At 37.6% G+C, this 21,989-nt stretch overlaps 2 protein-coding genes across 3 annotated transcripts in view; one reads left to right on the plus strand and one right to left on the minus strand.

The window, feature by feature from the left end:
- LOC5564073 (zinc finger protein 2) overlaps positions 1 to 13,934 on the minus strand; it is a 51,794-nt gene extending 37,860 nt beyond the window's left edge. Inside the window, exons 1-4 of one of the 2 annotated variants that reach the window (XM_021848134.1) lie at positions 13,720 to 13,934; positions 9,879 to 10,478; positions 8,791 to 9,405; positions 8,508 to 8,726 (exon numbers count right to left, since the gene is read on the minus strand). In XM_021848134.1, coding sequence (XP_021703826.1) covers positions 8,520 to 8,726; positions 8,791 to 9,405; positions 9,879 to 10,478; positions 13,720 to 13,836 — 1,539 coding nt within the window. In that variant the 5' untranslated portion in view covers positions 13,837 to 13,934 and the 3' untranslated portion in view covers positions 8,508 to 8,519. Of the gene's footprint in view, positions 1 to 8,429; positions 8,727 to 8,790; positions 9,406 to 9,878; positions 10,479 to 13,719 lie in introns of those variants that run through there. The other variant, XM_021848128.1, reaches the window with a different exon arrangement.
- A 110-nt stretch (positions 13,935 to 14,044) lies between these two features.
- LOC5564060 (protein Notchless) overlaps positions 14,045 to 21,989 on the plus strand; it is a 35,278-nt gene continuing 27,333 nt past the window's right edge. The window contains exon 1 of the mRNA XM_021848147.1: positions 14,045 to 14,351. Within this exon, the coding sequence (XP_021703839.1) occupies positions 14,196 to 14,351 (156 nt within the window). The 5' untranslated portion in view covers positions 14,045 to 14,195. The remainder of the gene's footprint in view (positions 14,352 to 21,989) is intronic.

Genomic DNA, 21,989 nt, shown 5'->3' on the forward strand with positions numbered 1-21,989 from the left:
GCCAAGCTACAGCATCGGCAATCGAAACGGCTTGTTTCCGGCATTTTGTGGTCACCAGTCGTCGATAACCAACAAAATTCTTTTGAGAAATGTTGGGGGGTAGTTTCGGACCTCGTTTTTGCAGCACGTCTTTTAGGGGTTAGACTGCGCTCAAAAGCTGTAATTCATATTGCGTATGATATAAACATTACTGATTCCAATTCATACCTTATTTCTACTTACAATTTTGGTCGAACACTAACTTCTCCTACCAACCAACAATTATAATTTTATATTGAAATTCAATTTAACTCTGCCTTCTTTGTGACTTGCAAATAATGGTTTGAGGATTTTGACAATCAAGCTGTCACCACGCTTCGACTCAACTGCTGTCAAGTGAACGCAGCTGTCCGACTTCATCGGACAGTGGCGTAGTGCCCCCAACAACAGTAAACTGTTTCGGTTTTTGTATAACGGGAAAGGGGCGATAAAAGATTTCATCTCTTTTCAGAGAGCGAGTAAAGGCGCTTAAGCCAAGGCTCTAGAGCCAGGACATGAGGAGGAAATACCTGTGTCCCATCCCAGAAGAAGCTACTACAATGGAGTGCGCATTAACTTTTTTAGCAACGCCACTCCCAACGATCTTACCTATACCCTGAATCGAAACGGTTGGTACGGTTGTCCCCGTTTCTTCCTTATTTAAATTGAAAAAATTTCGCCTATCATGCTATTCATTCGTGAATAACCTGATCGTCGTAATTTTTTCAGTTGTCTTCATTCCCAAAGTCTGCACAGTGGGCCTGGCCATTTTAATATTTGTATAATATCACTGATATTCTACAAATACTAATGCTGACAAGAAAATACCTTAGCAAATCTAGGTATTTCCAGGATGCTTTTCAATATTGGCTGTGCAAGCGCTTAGATTAGATTAGATTAGATTAGATATTTTCTCTCCAGACAATGTTAGTAACAGCAAACAGCTTTCGTGAGTCTCAGAGGTATCTTTGAAAACTGATCCAAACTTAATCATGTGTTATTTTTTAGCTGTCTATAATTCCGAAAATTAATCGGTGTCGGCCCTAACAAAGGTCATAGGACCACCAAGTAGAAGCAGCTACAGTACCGGCTGAGATCATGAAGTCCAAGAATCTGCTCGTCTCGCACCAATAAAATCCAAACCAAATCAAAGATGGGATGCGATCTGCCTCTTGGCCGTCGTTCATGTCCCGTTCGAGAAACAATGCATTACATTGCTCAAAGCTTTCAAAGAAAAGCGTTTCCTAAGATTCTTGAGGCGCAACCCCAGTTGCACATCCATGTCAAGAGGAAGCATAAGGAACCTTGTAACATTCTGACCCATATGTGAAAGGCTACTCACAAGAAAACAGAGGCTTCGGCTTTTGTGTGTGAGAACTTACTGTACGCTATTTATAGAATGTAACTAAATAAATAAAATGATAAATTGTAGACAAATTCTTATTAGAACTTAGGTGGAATTTTACCTCCCAAGTACATCACATTATGCAACAAAATGTAATTTACACTTCTTGTCAAACCTCTGGGGTAAACTTCCAAATTGATGAATAGATGAAGTTCCATGGATTATGCACATCAACCCAGCACTTAGCTGTTGATGCAATTATTTATACAAAAGGCTTAGGTTTAGAAAAGAGTATATTTTTCGAAAAAGCCTGCCGTTCAAGGAAAGAGCTTAGCGTTTGATACAAAAATCCTGTTCCAGAAGTGGTTGTTATGAGTAGACTGGCCTATCGGATTTTACGTAATTTCATTTAGGTAGAAAAGTGATACCCGGGCCAAACGCAGTGAAACCGCATAAATTAACAAAGGAATTCTTCCTATGCTCGTGATTACTCCTCAGGAATGACATTGTTTTCAACACACTAACGTCAGGTTACTACACGGGTTGCTATGCGAGCTTGAAATCAAGCAACGAGAGTTGCTCAGAGTTACTCCGTATCTCGCTCAAGAGCTTGCTCGAAAGCAAAAGCTGTCCCGCCCCTAGATGACAACCATGTCCTAACAGAAACTGCGTCAGGTGGAAGTTCACTTCCTCATGGTTTCTTTCATACCAATCTGACACATTTGGTATAAGCCGATGAGTCCATCTCTTTACACGCGTTGCGCACTCCTCTGGCACCTCTTTGGTTGAAACGTTGTACATCTTCCTTGACGATGAGCCCGATGGGCGTCATCCCGGCTGTGATGCACACGGCCTCTTTAGATACCGTTCGGTATGCGCTTGCTGCTCTTAAACACATGATGCTATAACGTGCTTCCCAAGCGCTTTAGGTTTCTGCTCGTTCTAAGCGCTTTTGTCTAGATTGGTCCTCGATATCTCAGTATGGATAGCGCCGCATTTGCTGGCAATTACAGTAAAGCTGTTAGACTTCATTCTCGAAAGCGCCGCTATAGCCGTAGATGCCCTTTTACATGCTAAGTATGGCTATCGAAGACTTGCGGTTGTTGACCACCAACAAATCTAGTTTCCTAGACTTCATCCTTCCTCATCTATAAAAATAGAGTGCGCTGCTGTCAACTCTACTTCCTCCATCGATTTGCCATAGACCACTAGGGTGATATGGTCGGCGAAGCCAACAATCTTAAAACGCGTTGGAAGGGGCAGCCTCAGTACATCGCATTCCATAACATCAGGCCCAGGATTAAACCTTGAGAAACTACCGCGGTAATTCGAACGTTTTTCTGCTCCTCCTCTGTGTGCTTGCGCTGTTGAACGCATGCTTCACATCCAGAGTAACCGCGCAGTAACGGACGCCCCTTCCTATACCTCCAGAGTAGATTTACCTTTCTTGAATCCAAACTGGTTGTTGGACAGGCTGTCCGCATCTTCCGTATACTAGTCTGTTGAAGATGAACCTCTTCAACAGCTCGCCTGTCGTATCTTGTAGACAGATAGGTCTATAACTGGTGGTTTCCCCGCCTTTGGTAGTAGCACCAATTTATGTCGCTTCCATACATCCGGGAGATTTCAATGATCTATGCAGCGTTGCCTCGCGGTTCTGAACATCCGCATTAACTGCTGCTTTTAGAGCAACATTCGGAATACCATCGGGTCACGGTGCGTTATTTGACGCGAATGATTTCACGGCTTCTGACTGGTTTCCGTTCGTATCCCTCGCCACTTCTTTTCCTTCATTTGCCGTATACGGCACAGGGGGCCATGGGTTTGTGGATTGATGCGGGAAGAATATATCGATTATCGATCACAGCAGCTCGGACAACTTCTCTTGAAGCGCCATAGCATTTTTGGTCTTTGGCGTCACCCCATGGACACGAGTTGGCACTCTGGCATATACTATCAAAGCATGCCCGTTTTCGAGTCTTGATTTCCTTTTCGAGAACCAACTTTGCCTCTCTGAATGCTGCACTGCGTTCTTCTCTGTGTGCTTCTGTGTGTGCGCGTTGCATTCTTCGTCTAGCCCGAAGGCAGATTGCTCGAAGATTTGTAATTGATTCGCACCACCAGTACACCGGCGGCTTGTTCTCTCTAGGAGGGGCTTTTCTCGGCATGGAAGCATCACACGCTCGTGATATCACAGCAACTAGCTCTTCACCATTTAGGTCCAGAGTGTTCCGTTCGCGCCTCAGGGCTTCAGTGAATACTTTACCGTCGAAGCGCGCTTTTTCCATCCTCGGGCTTGGGTCGAGTTACATCGCGCTGCCTTCCACCCGCCTGGTATTATACTATTATTATTAATAATTATATTATTAATCGATTGATGATCGCTTTGAGTATAACCGTCATTAACGCGCCAATTCATGGTACCTAAAAGGTTAGGACTACAAAACGTCACATCGATAATCGATTCTGCATCATTTCTGCAGAAGGTTCTCACTGTACCCACATTTGTCAGCACTACATTCAATGCGACCAGGGGTTCCAACAATAGCTGACCTCTTTGATTGTGCAGCGGCAACCCCACTCCACTGCCCATGCATTAAAGTCGCCAGCTATCACTACTGGCTGCCGATTAGCTAGTTCGACTATCATCCTGTCGACCATGTGGGAAAATTCCTCAATCGACCACCTTGGGGGCGCGTAACAACTGCAATAGAACACGCCTTTGATTTTTGCTATCGCAAAACCGTCATTTGAAATAGAGACTACTTCTGGGATTGGGTATCGTCCTGTCGTCCCTATAGCTGCTAGATTTTGAGATCTATCCGCCACCGAGTTCCCGTTGTTGGCTAATATGCGGTATTAGTCCGATAGTAACACCACGTCAGTCTTGATTTCCTAGACTGACTGCCAAAGCAGCTGCTGGGCTGTATCACAGTGGTTTAAATTTAACTGTGTTACTTCCGTTTAAGCTGCTTTGATACTCCGCTTGTGCCCGGACATTTGGGTCCGCCCGTTAAGTGTCCGTTGTCTGCTCTGTCGACACATATTAGGCATTTAGCGATTTGCTTACAATAGCTTGCCCTATGGCTTTCGGTGCCGCATTTTATGCACATCTCACTTCTGTCGGGACCATTGCAATTCCACGACTTATGGTTCTTCCCGAAACACTTGAAGCAAACATCAGGAGTTGTATGCTCAACCGGCAAACTGAACAGCCTACCATGAGTATGCCCAAGTTCTTCGCTTTGTTGGCCTCTGCAACCGGCAGCCTGATTGCCGCCATCTGGGTGCCCTGCGGGTTCCTTTCTAAAGAGGATGGCGTTACTGACTACGTCGATGTCACACTTCTCTTTGAGGGCAGCCGAGACCTCCGCTGCATCGGTGACCTCGTCCAAATGTTTACACTGGAGAGTCGCTGCTGCAATCAGGGATCTTACATCAACCTCGTCGCCAAGTACTTTTTGTGCCAGTAGCTTATAGACTGCACTGTTTTGCTTGACGCTTTTCTAAGACTAGGATCATTTCACCAATCCTAGTCCGCCTTATACTCCGCACATCTGCGCCCAATTGCGATAACTTCTCCGTGCTTCGCAACGCCTTCAGAACCTCGGTGTATTTCGCTTCCTCCGGTTTGATAACGAGGGCCTCGCCTAAATTCCTACGTTTCGATGTTTTCTGTTTAGCATTCTCCTTGGGCTCCGTTTTCGGTTTTTTCCTTTCTTTCTTATTTTCGACTCGAATCCACGGGTTTGTTGCCTTGCACCTGTGGTTCCTGTGGATGCACTGCCTGGTTCGGGCTATACCGTGGCTCTTTTTTCTTGGCTTTCTTGGCCTTAGGATTGGTGTTGGCCTCTCCACTGTTGCCATGTCGTCTTGATCGCGGAGCTTGGCTCGTGGCAGCTTTTCCGCTCTAAAGGACGGCTCCCTTAGCAGCCATACGTCTTTTCGCCACGTATTAATCCTCGGAAGGTTCCCTCTTTCGCATCGCATAGTGAATAGATATATTCGCGTTTCTTGTCAAGGAAAACTCTTCGGTCTGACACGACTTAGTGTCTCTTTTGCTTTCTACCTTGCCAAGTTGTTCCTTGGCTTTCTCGTAGTCCTGCTTTACGTCCCGAGCCTGCTTCTTTTTTTGCCAATGCAATTTTTTCATACGTACATCATGTGGCAGGTATGAAGATACTCTAGTTCTAGGAAGTCAAGAAAATTTCCAACCCGATGGGGTTCGAACCCACAACACTCAGCTTGGTCTTGCTGAATAGCTGCGGCTCCAGATACAGGTGTCGGTGCGTTTACTAATTAAACCTATCGTATTACCTTTCCCTTTAACTTTCCACAATATAACGTAACACCACATAACGACCTTCCTTAAAACTATTAATTGAACTTTAACACTTCACTTTTTTGCCTTCCGAAGCCGAGTCGTTAGAGTCCGCGGCTACAAAGCAAAGTCATGCTGAAGGTGTCTGGGTTCGAATCCCGGTCAGTCCAGGATCTTTTCGTAATGGAAATTTCCTTGATTCCCCTGGGCATAGTGTATCATCGTACCTGCCACACGATATACGAATGCGAAAATGGCAACTTTGGCAAAGAGCTCTCAGTCAATAACTGTGGAAGTGCTCATAAGAATACTAAGCTGAGAAGCAGGCTCTGTCCCAGTGAGGACGTTAATGCCAAGAAGAAGAAGAACGTAACACCCACGAGAGGTCGTAGAGTTCTCTGCATTTTTCATAAATACTGAGGAAGGTGTTCGATTAATCATTCTTTCCCATTCCTCACGTAAGGACATGACCAGAACAACTTTCGAATATTTAAGGATTCGTCAACCTTGTTCAAGAATGAAAAATTATCCTTTCTCTGTCGCTGACTTTCGTACTTTGGATTGAAAGGAGACAACCCTAAATACAGCGGTCTAGGACTGTTACAGTACCACTTACGAATGTGTGCATTAGGGTGAAGATTTATCGAAGCTAGAACCTATATTTTCATAAGTGCTAATCTAGAGCATCATACAGTACTATGCATGGTTTGTTTGATTCTTCAGATTTGTACTCATGAATCTCAATCTTGTGAAGCAATATATCGACTAGTTCGGTTGTCCGTTGATGTGTCGAACATCTGTCGAATATGCTGCCAAGGATGTAATTGTAATTGTAATTGCTCAATCCACACCCTGGCAGACAATTATCCGCCCATCTAGACACGGGCTGGGTGAGGACCTACCAAGCCTCCCCGTTAACATGTCCTATAACCGTTTAGCACAACCGGGATCTTCCACAAGCAGGCGCCGGAATTAAAGCGGTCCCACAAGCTTCAGATACATTAAATAGATTTAGTCCCTCTGGCACTAAACCGAATGGCGCCCTCCGCTTCACCACTAGTACTGCTTCCCCACACGCCAAGCACAATATCGAAAGTAGTGCGTTGTATAGCAAATACAGTACACCACCTCCGACACTATGCCAAATGTACAGGAAAAACAGCACCAGTAAGAAAGCGGAAGGCGCACCACTCGGTTCAGTGCCAGAAGGACTATAAGTATAACGAAGAAGAAACGAGAAGATAGTAGAGTTGGTTCGGTTATTTGATTGCTGAAACGAAAAAAAACAGAAAAAACAGAAACAAAGTGTTAACATTAAAACGGGGTTTTATAATTGATAAATGTATCGATAGTTTCTCATCTGTTACGTTTCCTTATCGTAGCGCTGTCGATTTTTCCATCTCCAGGGTGTTCGTCTCCGCTCGAGCAATGAGGACCATGATGAAATGAGAATATAAAAATGTGAGCATTAGTGTTGGTCTAGTAATAGATTAATTTAAACTGCTTTTCATGTGCTAAGTAACTTGTAAACTCCTACTCAATTATGTTTTGTTGGCCTACACGTTTTATTTAGATACAATTTTTATTTAGAAAACTATTTGGATCCGAGATTTTAGGTGCAGATTGAGCATGTTTGATAAAACAAGCATCCTGTTTTCAGTTGAAGAATGTTCAAGAAGTTGATGATTCTGTTATTTATACTGGCTACATACAAGAATTCACTATTGATGTAATATATGGATATTGAAAGTTCCAACGCGCGATTATAATACTTCAGTTTTCGTGCTGTTGTATTGGTGTAAGTAGTGGGAAACCAATCAGTTTGGTGATTCTAACGGTAACAAATAGCAAGACGAAAGGAAAGTTGATAATCTATCATCATTATGATTTCAGTCCTAATTTCATGATCCGTTTAATAAATTCCGCGTATGATTCGGCAATTTTAACAATTTATACATGTGTATTCGAATAAAACAGACTACGGGCATTTATTACCTGTTGCAAGGTTCCTAAGTGATCAGATATTTATCATTTTCTACAGCCTAATTTAATAATACCTACATTGGGTTGTAACAAAAATTTGATCTTGGGATGTTGATTTGCCTCCTAATCATAGTTTCGACAATAGTCACATGCTTACTATCCCTTATGGCAGTGTTGTTGATTCTATTGTCTATCGCTCATCAGTTTCGCGCCACCCGGCAGGGACTTGGTCCTATGTACCCAATACTCTGCTGTGTCTTAACTTCACGCAATACATTCTGTAGATGTGTGATACAGTTTGCGGAATATTATGATTTATCACTTCGTTCAAATGGAAAATTCTGTTATGGTACCATATTCACATATCAGATAACTCCCACCTGGAACGATGTAATACATCGGAGACATGTAGATTCAGATGTATGTAGACGATCTATGCCTAGTTCGGCTCTGATCGACAGGCAATCAGTGTATTCAGTTTTTCAACTAGCTTGAAGCGATGAACGTATCAAGACAAGCTCTCCACTATATCTGCTAGCAATCACCGGTCGTCGATAGACATTTCGGTTCTTTTCTGCTAAAGAAAGACCCGATTGTATGCCAAAGACTATGGCTCATGCTTTTCAATACAGCTGGAAAAACAAGAACTACACCCAGCACCAAATAGTACGTAACTATGAGGCGGACCGGAAGGTTTGATAAGCAATCCCCACCGTCGAATATGCTGCCAAGGATGTCATCCGAAAAAAAGCTAACAGAACCTTTCTTAGTTATTGTTTTATGAGCTACACTTATAAGTTATCCAGTTGACTCTAGGCAATGGACAGCAAAATTACTTACCTTCTAAACATTTCAAATGGGCGTTTGCATCTCGGCGACGTAGCCCACATATGGATGTGTTGACTGCAAATGTTCCTCTTGCAGTTGGTCTATGGGCTTGACCGAAATCTTCTCTCCAGTTGACGACCAGGCGACGGGCGCATCCGAGTGGATTTTGTAATGCTTCCGGAGAGAATCCTTCTTGGCAAAAGCTTTGTCGCACACGTCGCAATTGAAAGCCTGAAATTATTATAATAGCTTATGTTTCAAAGATTACAAGCGATAGATTTCTAAATATACGAACCTTAATTCCAGTGTGAACATGCGAATGCTGAACTAGCAGCAATTTGGTGCGGAACGCTTTGTCGCACAAATCACACGAGTATGGCCTAATGTTCAAATGGCCTTGCGCGTGTGATCGAAGCGCCTTATGGGAGGTAAATGATTTACCACATGTATCGCACAGGAGATTTAAAATTTTACTATGTGTTTTAATGTGCTCGTTAAGCTCACGACGAGTTGGGAATGTTTGTTCACAGCACTTATACACGTAGCCCAGCTCCTCAAACTCCTCACCGTGCACTTGACTTTTGTGATTTTCCAAGTTGAACGAATTAGTGTAGGACTTCCCACACTGGTCGCAAATCAACTGAGGCTTGGGCTGGTGCGTCAGTTTGTGCTGATACAAAGCTCTTCGCGTATCGCAAACCTTTCCGCACTGGTCGCACGTGCTGTTGACCTTCTTACATGCTATGCTCTCGTCGATGTGGGCTTGCAGTTCTTCAAAACTACTGAATTTCCCTTTACACGTCACGCAGACGTAGTTGCACGGATCCGTCAAATTGATGACGACACTTTTCGCACCAGAAAGACGTTTAGGCTTGGGCTTCACCGGAGATCGTTTACGCTGTCTAGCGACCTGAAAGTTGTGTTTAATTTAGTTGGAATTATTATTGATATGTTTTATTGAAGACGGTTTACCACATATATGAGTGGCATTCGTGTATGTTGGATGGAATAATTGTATAAAATGATTAATCACATCACTGTGATTATACTTTTAACTGAAACTTGATTAATCTTAATTTGTAGGTATTTTGACCAAAAATAAGTTACAAAAATTAATAATGGTCAAGATACTTACGAATTAAGATTAATCAAACTAATCCACTGCATTTCGAAAGTTTCAGTTAAACATAGCTAATTTTCTCAGCATTGGATCGACCAAATTTTTAAATCAATGCTCTTATTCTTTAAAAAGAACCATTCGCGAACTATTCAAAGGGTCCCTACTCTTTTTTTTTTAATTTATGGAGGGATTGTTAGAGTATGTTTATGTTTTATTTTTGTGATCCCAAACTTTTCCTCGACAGTCTATTTTGATGAACTTACCTCTCTCTGCGGTCGGCGATTATCCTGTGCTTCTTCCGGACTCATCTCGATTTCCAGCCGTTCTTCGGGATAAATATCTTGGCTGTCCTCATCAGTTGAATGCATTTCCTTGATGTTGACCGATTCGATGTTGCGGAAACTCTTCCGTGCCAGCACTTCTCCCTCGTCATCATCATCGTCTGTATCATCGTAGTGAACCAAATCGTTAGCCGTTAGATGGTCGAGTTCCTCGTCAAGAACTTCGACTTTCATTTTAAGAAGCGGTTCATCATCGTAGAGCCGCGGTTTACTTCTAACCGGAGGTGGTTCTTTTTTAATCAATGTTTTATCGACCTTTTTAATCACGATGGATGAGGTGTTAAGCTTCCGAAGTACTTCGTTTACCGAAGCTGCTTTTGGAGTCGACTTTTGTGTAGTCATTTTTTGGGCTAGAGAACGAATTTCCGAAGGAGTCACTACATTGTTGGTCGCTGGTCGGCTTGTCCGCTCAAGCAAATCTCGTTCTACTTCCTGCGCCTTGAGCACGAAGCCCTCCATCTGTTGGATCGTGCTGGCACATTCGGCACATGCCATTTTTGGCAGAAGATCAGCAGTGTCGAACTGAAAGTATGGACAAATCGTTAAAAACAGTAACTTTTTCCAGTCAGAAGAGATTAATTAAAAGTCTTCAGAAAGAAAGTTAAATCATGATAAAACAACATCAAATTTTAAATTCAAAACAACTGAAGTTTTTCTTATGAAGCAGCAGGACGAATTTATAAAAATATTCCGGGAAATATCCCTGGAAAAAATCGAGGGAGAATTACTGTAGCTACCAAATTTCTCAAAACCCTTTGAAGAAATATTTGCAGACATTGTTTAGAAAGAATTGAAGTTTTGTCAAACGTTTTTGGAAGAATTATGTTAGTTTCGTAAGAAATTCCAAAAAATACATGTTAAATTAGGCAAAATTATATAAAAAAATTGTAAACGAATCCTATAATACATCCTCGAGACATTTCAGTAAAGTCACCTTCCTTATCCGAGTGGTTCGAGCCCGCGGCTACCAAGCAAAGCCATGATGAAGGTGTCTGGGTTCGATTCCCGGTCGGTCCAGGATCTTTTCGTAATGGAAATTCCCTCGACTTCGCTGGGTACAGAGAGTACCGTCAAACGGGGTAACTTGCAACAGGGGTGAAACATGCAACATTTCGACATGTAACCGAATTGTCGTTTGGTTCAGCATTGAGTAAATTATTCCGCCATTAATTGACTTTATGCATACAACAGAAGATTTGGGCGAGGGTTAGGGTATTGTTTCTGTTTTGGTTGGTTTGCTGGAGTTGAAAATTATATTACAAGTTGGATTGTATAAAATTAATGTTGAAAAACGTTTTCGTACCACATAAACGGAAGAATTATGTCATTCGAGGCATTTGCTATCAGTTACAGTATTTAGTAGTGTACAAGTTGACAATATAAAAGTTTTGATAATTTTATGCTTATACACTATACAAATTCAAAAACTTGTTTGACTACCCTTGTGGGGTAACGTGCAACAACAATTTTGATCTAAATTTTTGAATATTTCTAGCTGTTTGTCATCGAAAACACATGAAAAGACAAAATTGAACATCTGCATTGATCTTTTTATTTTCCAAAAGAGATTTCTAAATAAATCCATATCTTCCGAATAACTTACAAATTATAAAAAGTCTCATATATTTTCCCTTCTACTCAAATGTATTCTAATGAAAGACAAGTCTTCCAAATTGGCATCCTTTTTCGTCAACTGCTGGGACGAAAACATTTTTGGATTATAGTAATTACTATCCTATGGAATTCCCTCAAGATTTTCAACAATCCAACAATTTTGTTTAGGAAACCTCAAAATACAACCAGGAATCACCTCAGAAATTCCTCCAAAGATTCTCAGATATTTTTCAAAAAAAAGTGCTAAGTCCTCCGGATGTTTATTTGGTGATTCTTTCGTTGACTTCTTTAGAGGATGTTCTCGCAAGACTCCCGTAGAACATCTGCAAAAATCGAACCACAAACTTTTTCAGAGATGCCTTTGAGGTTTTTTTTAGGATTTCACTCTAAATGGTTCCTTTAGAAATACCGAATTCAAATGGGATTTTCTCTAAGGATACGTTCAGGAATTACTCAAGAGATTCCTATAATTCTTTCAAATAGTTAAATAGTCTTAAGGAATCTCTGATGAAGTTCTAAAGTCACCCTTGATGAATAAGAATTTCTGAAAAAACTATGGAACTCTTTAGAAAATTTGAGAAGATTTCTTTTGATAAATTTCGATTTTCATTCACTTAAAAATTACACAAAAGATTTATTATCTAGATAACTTACACACTTCCTTAGCCGAGTGGTTAGAGTCCGCGGCTACAAAGTAAAGCCATGCTGAAGGTGTCTGGGTTCGATTCCCGGTCGGTCCATGATCTTTTCGTAATGGAAATTTCCCTGACTTCCCTGGACATAGAGTATAATCGTACTTGCCACACGCTATACAAATGCGAAAATGGCAACTTTGGCAAACAAAGCTCTCAATTAATAACTGTGAAAGTGCTCATTGAACACTAAGCTGAGAAGCTGGCACAGTCCCAATGAGGACGTAATGCCAAGAAGAAGAAGATAACTTACTAAGATAATTTATGGAAGAAACAATCGAATATCTGGATAATATTTCGTAGGATTTTCAGAGAGAAAACTTTGAAAATTATAGGACGAAATCGCTAAAGAAATGTATGCAGCGATGATTGGTTGATTTCGTGAGAAAAATGCTGTAGTGTTAAAAAGTATGGAGAATTGCATAAAATGCTGGAGAATTCCTTAGAAAAAAATCTAGAGAAATGATGAAATCACAGATGGAGTTTTGGAAAAGTTCTTAACAGATTTCCTCGAATAATCCCCTCGAGGAACATTTTGAGCAATACAGCAACCGTTACTAAAATAGAACGATTAGTACAAACATATTTGGAGGATCCACTAATCAACTAATCCTCTAGTTGTTACTCTTAGATCCTCCAAAGATGCCTACAGAAGTTCTTCCAAGAAAATTCACAAAAATTTACTCCAGTTTTAAAAGAAATTAATTCAAAATTTTTTTTGTTCAAAAATCCCAGTTTATCTTTAAAAAGATTCAAAATTAGCCCTGAGAAAATTACTGGAGGTAGTAGCGTTGGAGTGCTCAAGGATTTTCTGCAGCAAATTCTGCAGAACTTTTTGTAAGCATCATTTGAAAAACCACTTAAGCATTTCTGGGACAATTGGTAGATAAATCTCTAGAAGAATTTCTGAATTCCTTTATGAAATCTCTGGGAAAAACACTACGATAATTCCCGAAGCTTTTCCTTAAAGATTCTGAGTAGAAAATCTTAAAGAATCAGTTGGATACTGGCGTAAGAGTCTCTGAAGGTCTTTAGACTTCAGAGACCATCCATCAAAACTAGACTCTAAAAAGCGACCCTCTACCAGTCCTGGCAATGAGAAGGAAAATATTGAAAAAGGAACTACTTCCATTGAAAATGAAGACTTTTTAGACACTTGCTTCAAAATAGTGATAATTTTTTTTAAAGAGACATGATATCACCCTGATCCTCCCGCCTGTGTTACACTTTACATGGAACCTTCTAAGAAATTGGTTGAACCATGACATACTTAATGATCGATCTCTAATCCAGAATATTGCGATCTAATGATTACTTTTAAATATCTAATTGAACTAAAACACAATCTATCAGATTAACATCTAAGCGAAAGGATAGAATCAATCAATAGACATCATTTTTTTTACTGTGTAGGCGCAAGAGGTACCAATAAACACCAAGAAGCTCATTTTTCTCACCTTCAGCGGAAAATATTTCGCCAGTTTCTCGCCCAGTCCGGTTTCGATCAGGTCAGCAATTACGTCGTTCTGTCCGCCGCAAAAGCGGCAAACCTGCCCTGATGCGGAAAAGGCCATATTTAGCCGGTAAAACACTGCAATTTGTAAAAATTAAGCCCGCACTAAATTGAGATGCAGACACCGCAGAAAATCAAAAACTTTTTGTTTATCGATGCGGACGACTGACGTACAAAACGTAGCATTGGGGGATATCGATACAGGGGAACATCGCATAGAATGTGTCAGTAATCGGCATCCATTGGAGAACCCCTCGGTTTTTTGTCAAAACAAATCGCTTTGAAGTTGTTCGCTCGGTTCGTTTCGGATCTACACACGTGTTTTTATTTACGCTAGTGAGATACGCGCGATTTCGGTGTGGTAAATCAAAATTAAAGGATTTTACCGTAATACGACCGATCTTAGGTCCAGCTGACACCATGGAGATAGATGGCGAGGAAGCTACTCCACAGACACATACCATCCAGGCTCGGTTTGTGTCGGATGTGGGAGTTGAAGCCGGTCCCCCTTTGGATCTGCCGGTGAACGTGACCAAACAGCAACTGGAGTTGATCTTGAATGCCCTGCTGAAGAATGTGAGTATCTGGGGTGTGGGTCGATTCTATAACGTACCCTAGAATCTCTTTTCCCCAAATGTCCGGTTCTCCAGAATTTCATTCCAGGATACATATATAGGGGAAAGTAGGACATAGTGTCAGGGTTGGTAACAGGTCTCATTTTACTAAAAAAAATTTAGAGACGGTATCTATTTTCATGCAAGTAAATATTATCATAAATAAAATAATCATTGCATACTGTTCCTAAAGTTTTCTAAATCACACTAAATGTTTGAAAATTATTATCTGAAATTGATATTTTAAGTTTTCTTAAGGCCTAGTGTAATTGTGGTAAATTAGCTATTGAATAATATATCTAGATCGGAATTACATGATACACTGAGCTAACTCTGATAGTGAACGCTATATGTAACGCATATATTTCTCGCATACTCTGAGATAACGCCCTAAAAGCCATTGGTAGCCACGTGTGTAGCTCGTTGTTTCTGAGCAAAAGATAGAATAACCATCCAAATCAACATCACGGGCAGTTAGATAATGATCTTTTCTTTACCATAGCGTTGTTAAATAACATGAAAATCCATTCAAATGCTCAGAAACAACGAGCTACACACATGGTTACCAATGGCTTTTAGGGCGAGATCAGAAGTTATGCGAGAAGCATGATAGTTTTATATGCAATCCATACAATTTTTGCAGAAGAAAGATGTGTACAGATTTTATATGAATCTACAATATATTCAAATAAAGCCCGACGGATTTATTATATGCAAATAATGTTCGTTTTATTATTTTAACAAATAATTTAAGGCGAAGTAGGCCGTCATTGAAATTTGTACGCGTCGATGATGATTGTTACTAATTCATCTCACGATTTCGAATCAAAGAAAATCAATTGGTTTTGCACTGCCACAGCTGAAAAAGTATCAGCATACTTTATGCATGTTAACGCTTACAGTGATACTTTTTCAAGTCAATATAAACTATCAAGACTGAGTTTTATCACTTTGAAATGCAAGCTGAAAAGTCATCATTGTTGCCAAAACGAACGATAGGCTACTTAGCCTTAATTGTGTGTTTCAGATATTAATAACAATGTGCTTTTACTATATATTTAAGTTTTATTGTTTTTTTTTAAATATTTTAATACCAAATGAACATACATATTTACATAATTATATAATAAAAAACATGTTTGTGCCATAGCCTGGCATGAGAGACACTTTCGCTGGTATGTTAAATCTCTTCCAAGGAACCAATGTATTGTTCAATTGCATTTGCCCTCCGGAAGATGAATCTTGAATCTGCCGTGAAGGAATAAAATGTGTTTTCTTAGAATTCCGTCTATACTACAAAACATTTACCTTTGAAAAGACTGTTACTCGATTTGATGTTTTATTTCGATTGTTATTGCCTGTTAAATAGTTTTTTAAATATTGATTATCACAATTTTTTTGTGTTACAGCATTTTAATGATTTATTTACCTTAAAAAAGATGTCAAGGATATAAACAGAACTTTACGTAAAGACGTTCCATTTTTTTACTGGCATCTCGATCATACTTTTTACAGCACAAACCAGTATATAACATTTAACGAGACAGGCTGTTTGAAAAGCTTAAATGCGAACCATATACCAGGTAAATGCTTGCAGCACTGAGAAAAATCTACACGCCAAGGTCGTGTGTTTACTTATATATTTGCGCAATGAGGAAAACCACATGACTTGAGTGTGATAGCCATATGGATTTCGTCATTGACTTCACGGCATAATAACATGTGTATCAACATTAGGTTGTCATGAGAAACAAACATGAATGTCTAAATATTAAATCATGAAAACCAACTGATTTGCTTATTGAATTCGAAATGTAGTGGCTTTAGATAGTCATGTGTGATAGAACATGAATGTCATGAGACTGAAAGAAGGAATTTGTTAGAAGAAATCTTGCTCCCCAAAATATGGATTCGAGGCTCCTCTGCTTGTCGCAAGCTCACTTGAACGTTTTTTTTTTTCAAACAAGTGAGTCAGCAACAAGCGGGGCGCCGCAAATCCATAATTTGGGAAGCCCTGGATTAGCATATTTCATTTTATTCGAAACTGAAAGCTAGGAAAATCTGTTAGTGGAATCCGATTTTTCTCTAACACCATACATTATATCCAACGCTGGAAGTAATGCATTGTATTTATAGAAAATTAGAATGAACTCCTCATATTCACTCGGACATCTTCACTAATAGAAAGAAAAACGAATCCGCAAATTTTCATCTAACACTATCAGCTTCATAATTTGCCTCTTCTCTTTGGAACATGATGATGACTGTCGTCGACAATGAATCAAATTTGGAACACGGAAATCGACAGAAAGCTCATCGATATCAAATCGACCAACTTGAACATGATGATCATGACACAAGATAATCATAAGTTAAACACACTGAATCCGTGTTGGGTGATGATCCATAGCACCCATAGGTTGACGCATACGAATTTGAAATGGAAAGCTTTAGGAACTTATGTGGAGAACTATGGAATTCATGTTGTCGGTTGATGAATAAGTCCATTAAGCAAAACTAAAGAATTGAATGTTGAATACCGTGAACGTACCATATTTGACGCGGGTCCAAACTTGACGCATTTTCTTATTTATTTTATGATAAAGTAATTCTAGTTCAGACTAGCCCTCGAAAATTTATTGCTTAATCTCCATTTACATGTTATTGAAGGATTGCAATTGAAAAAAGTTTATTTTTGATTAATAATAGGCAAAAAATAAAACTTATTTGAAAATGCATCCGACAAGTGCGTCAATTTTTCATTCCTTGGTGAATGTGCTAAATATTGTTAATCAATTTTCGTTAAATTATTGTGGTATTTTACAGCAATATCATCAACAACATCTAGTAATATTCTTTTATGCATGAATTGATGTAGAAATTTATTTTTTTAAGGTTCAGGACTTATTTTTGTATGAAAATCTTGTGCGTCAAGTTAGGCACACAATGTTCCTTATTATTTATTTATTTATTTATTTATTTTAACAAAAATTTTGGAAGAGGGAAAAACCCCTTTGAGTGATTTCGTACCGAAATCTTTCTCAAAGAGGCACAAAACCTCTTCATCTTTTCATACAACATTACAAAACAAGTTAAACATGAACTTAAAACTAAAGGCTCATACGGCAAAAATATGACCATAGCAGAGCCACAAACTGCAACATGAATCCATTGTTAAATGAAGTATGAGTTGACTTCCAAAACAGGATGAGGTAGGGGGTCTGCCAAAAAAGAATCCATCTTCATATCTGAAAATAAAAATAAAAAAACACACACAAAGCACGAGTATCAAGCAATATATGAGATTTCATTCAAAAAACCAAATAAGAGTTTAAGTATATGATAACATCTTGTACCCAGTATATCCCGAATAGATACAGGAATTGGATGACCATAATTTATTATATTATTAAATAGTTTATTTCTCGGTAGAATGAACCTAGAACATTGAAGTACAATATGATCAATGTCTTCATAAGATTCACCACATTCACATAAATTTGAATCTACAATATTGATACGATATAAATGATTGTTACAAATATAATGATTTGAAATCAATCGCGAAAATGTACAAATAAAATTTCTGGATCCTGGTATATTTCTAAACCAAGGAAAATGATTGACTTTTGGACAAATTGAATGACACCATCTTCCTTTATTACTGGAGTTCCAGCAAGTTTGCTAATTATCAAGGGAATGTATTTTTAATTTAGTATAATGTTCAGAAGGAAAAATATCACGATCATAAGTTATACCCCGATCAACACCAAGTTTAGCCAATGAATCAGCCTGCTCATTACCGTATATTCTACAATGAGCAGGAATCCACACAAATTTAATGATAAATCCTTGACTATGCAAATTGAATAATATTTTTTTCATCATGAATAAAATATGATGAGTTTTGAAATTGAAAGAGATGGAACTCAAAGCACGAAGACAACTCAAGCTATCAGAACATACAATGTAAACATTTGGTGGGCAATCCTTTATCAAGTTACAGGTAAAGTATAATGCAATCAATTCTGCAATGAATATGGAGCAAGGAGATTTTAATTTGAAAAAATGAGCCAAAAATTCATTGTATACTCCAAAACCCGCGATACCTTGAGCTAAAGATCCATCAGTGAAATAAAATTGTGAAGAAGTAATTCCATCAAATTTACGCATAAATAAAATATTGGCAAAAGAAGAATAAAGATGGTTTGGAATTTGTTTCAGTTCATGGAATAGAGAAAAATCAATCAAAGGTTGAAAAGTGTGAATATTAATTTCAAAATTATAAAAACTATTATATGAAATTGGTACAATATTTTCAGATGAGCAATGAATGTAAGATTCCAATATTTTGCTCGTTGGGTTAATCTCGAATAAGGACTTCAAAATATTGATAATTGGATGATTATTTGATAAACAATTCATCAAAAATTTACAATTCAGTTCTTGAAATCGAATTTTAAGTGGTACAACACCAGTCAATATTTCTGTTGTTTGAGTATGAGTTGAATTCATAAGTTTCAAACAAATTCTCAAACAACGAAATTGTATTTTTTCAAGTTTGATAAAATGTGTTTGTGCAGCACTTCCAAAAGTGAAACAACCATATTCCATTACTGAACGAATAGTAGTTTTGTAAAGTGTAATCAAATCAGATGGATTAGCACCCCACCAAGTACCTGTAATAGTACGGAGAAAATTGATTCGTTTCGAACATGTTTTTTGAATTTGTTTAATTTGAAAGTTCCAATTTAATTTAGAATCAAACCATATGCCAAGGTATTTAAATTCATCAACTTGTTCAATTTCGATTCCATTAAGATATAAATTAATGGAAATGTTCGAATGTTTTCTCGAAAAGATTATATATTTAGTTTTTTGAACAGAAAACGAAAATCCGTTCTCATGAGCCCATGAATCAATATTATTCAAGGCACATTGCATAAAATGACTAATGACTTCTCTACTTTTGCCGCTGATAGAAATAACATTATCATCAGCAAATTGAAGCAAATAACAGCCATTAGGAATTATTGATGCCATATCGCTGGTAAACAAATTATATAAAAATGGACTTAAACATGATCCTTGTGGAAGTCCAAAATAACTATGTCTTAATAATTTTGAGTCTCCATTATGGAAAAAATTCATAATTTTGAAAGAAAATAAATTATATAAGAAATTAGAAAACATACTGGGAATTTTGAAATTATTCATCTTTTCAAACAATAAGTCAATTAGAACAGAATCATAGGCTCCAGAAACATCAAGAAAAGTGGAAACTAAGTCCTGTTTTTTATTAAATGAAAGTTGAATTTGTGAAGCTAAAAGTGAAACACAATCGCGAGTACCACGACCTCTCCTAAATCCAAATTGAGATGATGAAAAAATGTTATTGTTTTCAGCCCACAATTCAAGACGATTCAAAATCATTCTTTCCAAAAGTTTACGCAAACAAGATAATAAACTAATAGGTCTTCTGCTATCAGCTGAAGATGGATCTCTGCCAGGCTTTAGGATACTGATAACTTTGATAAAGCGCCATTCATTAGGAATGATATTTTGAGATAGGAAAGTATTATATATTGAAAGTAAACGAATTTTTCCATCATCAGGTAAATTTTTTAACACAATAAATTTAATGTTATCAATACCTGGGGCAGTATTTTTAGTAATTGATAATGCTAAATTGAACTCGGGTAATGAAAATGGACAACAAAGCTCAGGAAAATAATTTAGTGAACTATTTTTAAATTTAATGGAACGTGGGGCAAAATCAGGACAAATTTTTGAAGCAAACTCATGTATCCATTCTTCTGAATATTCTAAAACAGTAGGAACGGCGGGATCATAATTTCTTAGATTTCTGGCAACAGTCCACAAGGTAGATAAAGAAGTTTCTCTATCTAAATTTTGAACAAAATTTTTCCAATAATTTCTCTTTTTGGATTTAGTTAGTCTTATGAATTGTGCTTCAGTTTTACGATATGCAAAATAATGATTTCTGGAGCCTGATTTACGAAATAATTTAAAAGCATCAGATTTAGTTTTCAAAGCAATGGAACATTCATTATCCCACCAGAAAGAAGGGCGATTTTTTTTTATAAATCGCGAAACATTTTTTTTATTTTGTGATTTGAGTAAACAATCAATTATTAATTTTGAAAAATTATTGTAATTGTCAATTGGAGATACCGAATCAATAAGATGAATTAATGAAAAGGATACAAGATCAGTAAATTTCGTCCAATTGACATTGTTACATATATCAGGAAGATTAGAGTCATTAACTAATTTACCACGAACAGGATTTTGAATTTCAATTAAAATTGGTAAGTGATCACTACCATTAGGATCGTCAATAGTTTTCCAAAAAGATTTTAAAGATAAACTATTAGAGCATAAAGACAAGTCAATGCATGAATGATGATTTGGTGGTACAACAATCCTAGTAAAAGATCCATCATTTAGGATATGCAAATTTAAATCATCGATTAAATCCATAATCAATGAACCTCTACCGTCCGTCTTGTTACTACCCCAAGCAAAATTATGTGCGTTAAAATCGCCTAATATATAAAATGGAGGAGGAACTTCATTCAATATATTTTTGATTTGCGATAAAGAAAACGTAGAATTTGGAGGAATATAAAAGCAAATAATTGAAAATTCACACTTTTCTTTTTTAATAGAAATAGCAACATATTCAACTTGTGAATGCATTGATAAATCTAAATATTTGAATTCTATATCATCACGAATTCCAATAAGAACTCCTCCATATGAAGAATCTCTATCTTTTCGAATTATATTAAATTTTGAAACATGAAAGAATTTGGATGAATCTAACCAGGTTTCATTTAAACAAAACAAATCTATATTATAACTGCAAATCAAAGCTTTTAATCTATCAAATTTTGGAATAATGCTACGGCAATTCCATTGTAAAATGTTCATATTATTTAAATTAATTGAAGCCATTACAGAGAGAAAAATGAAGATAAAAGAGGACCAAAAGAATTCAATTTATTTAAAAAGGTAGCCAAAATAGGTAAAAATAATTTAATTATTTTTTTCCAAAAATCGTTCAATCCCAAAAAATCTACTATTTCTTCTAAAATGTTCAAAATAGAATTATCAGTATCCTCTTTTGCTTTCTCTTCCGATAAATTGTTTGTATTTTGATTTTTACTGTTAGATGTAGGATCTGTCTCTATTTTATGAAATCCGGGAATATTTTTAGAAGAATTAGTACCATTTAAAGGAGGAAAACTAACATTAAAAGAAGTAGACGGTTGAGGTTCAAAAAATTGATTATGATTGTTAGAAGTTTTATTGTTCGATCTTTTTCTTTTGCTAGGAGGTTTGTAAACATAATTGCCAAAATTTTCTTGGTTAGCAACACCGTCATCATCTGACAAAATTTCAAAAGTATTTGCGGAAGTAATGTTATCTGTCGATTTCATTACTTCTGCATAAGATAGAAGATTTTTATTTTTAATTTTTTGATTGAATTTTGATTGATTTTCAATGTAAACAGCACATTCTTTCAAAGAATTGTGATTCTGTTTACAATAAATACACAAATTAGATAGGTTTT

The sequence above is a fragment of the Aedes aegypti genome, chromosome 1 (assembly GCF_002204515.2).
Source record: "Aedes aegypti strain LVP_AGWG chromosome 1, AaegL5.0 Primary Assembly, whole genome shotgun sequence".
Taxonomy (NCBI): domain Eukaryota; kingdom Metazoa; phylum Arthropoda; class Insecta; order Diptera; family Culicidae; genus Aedes; species Aedes aegypti.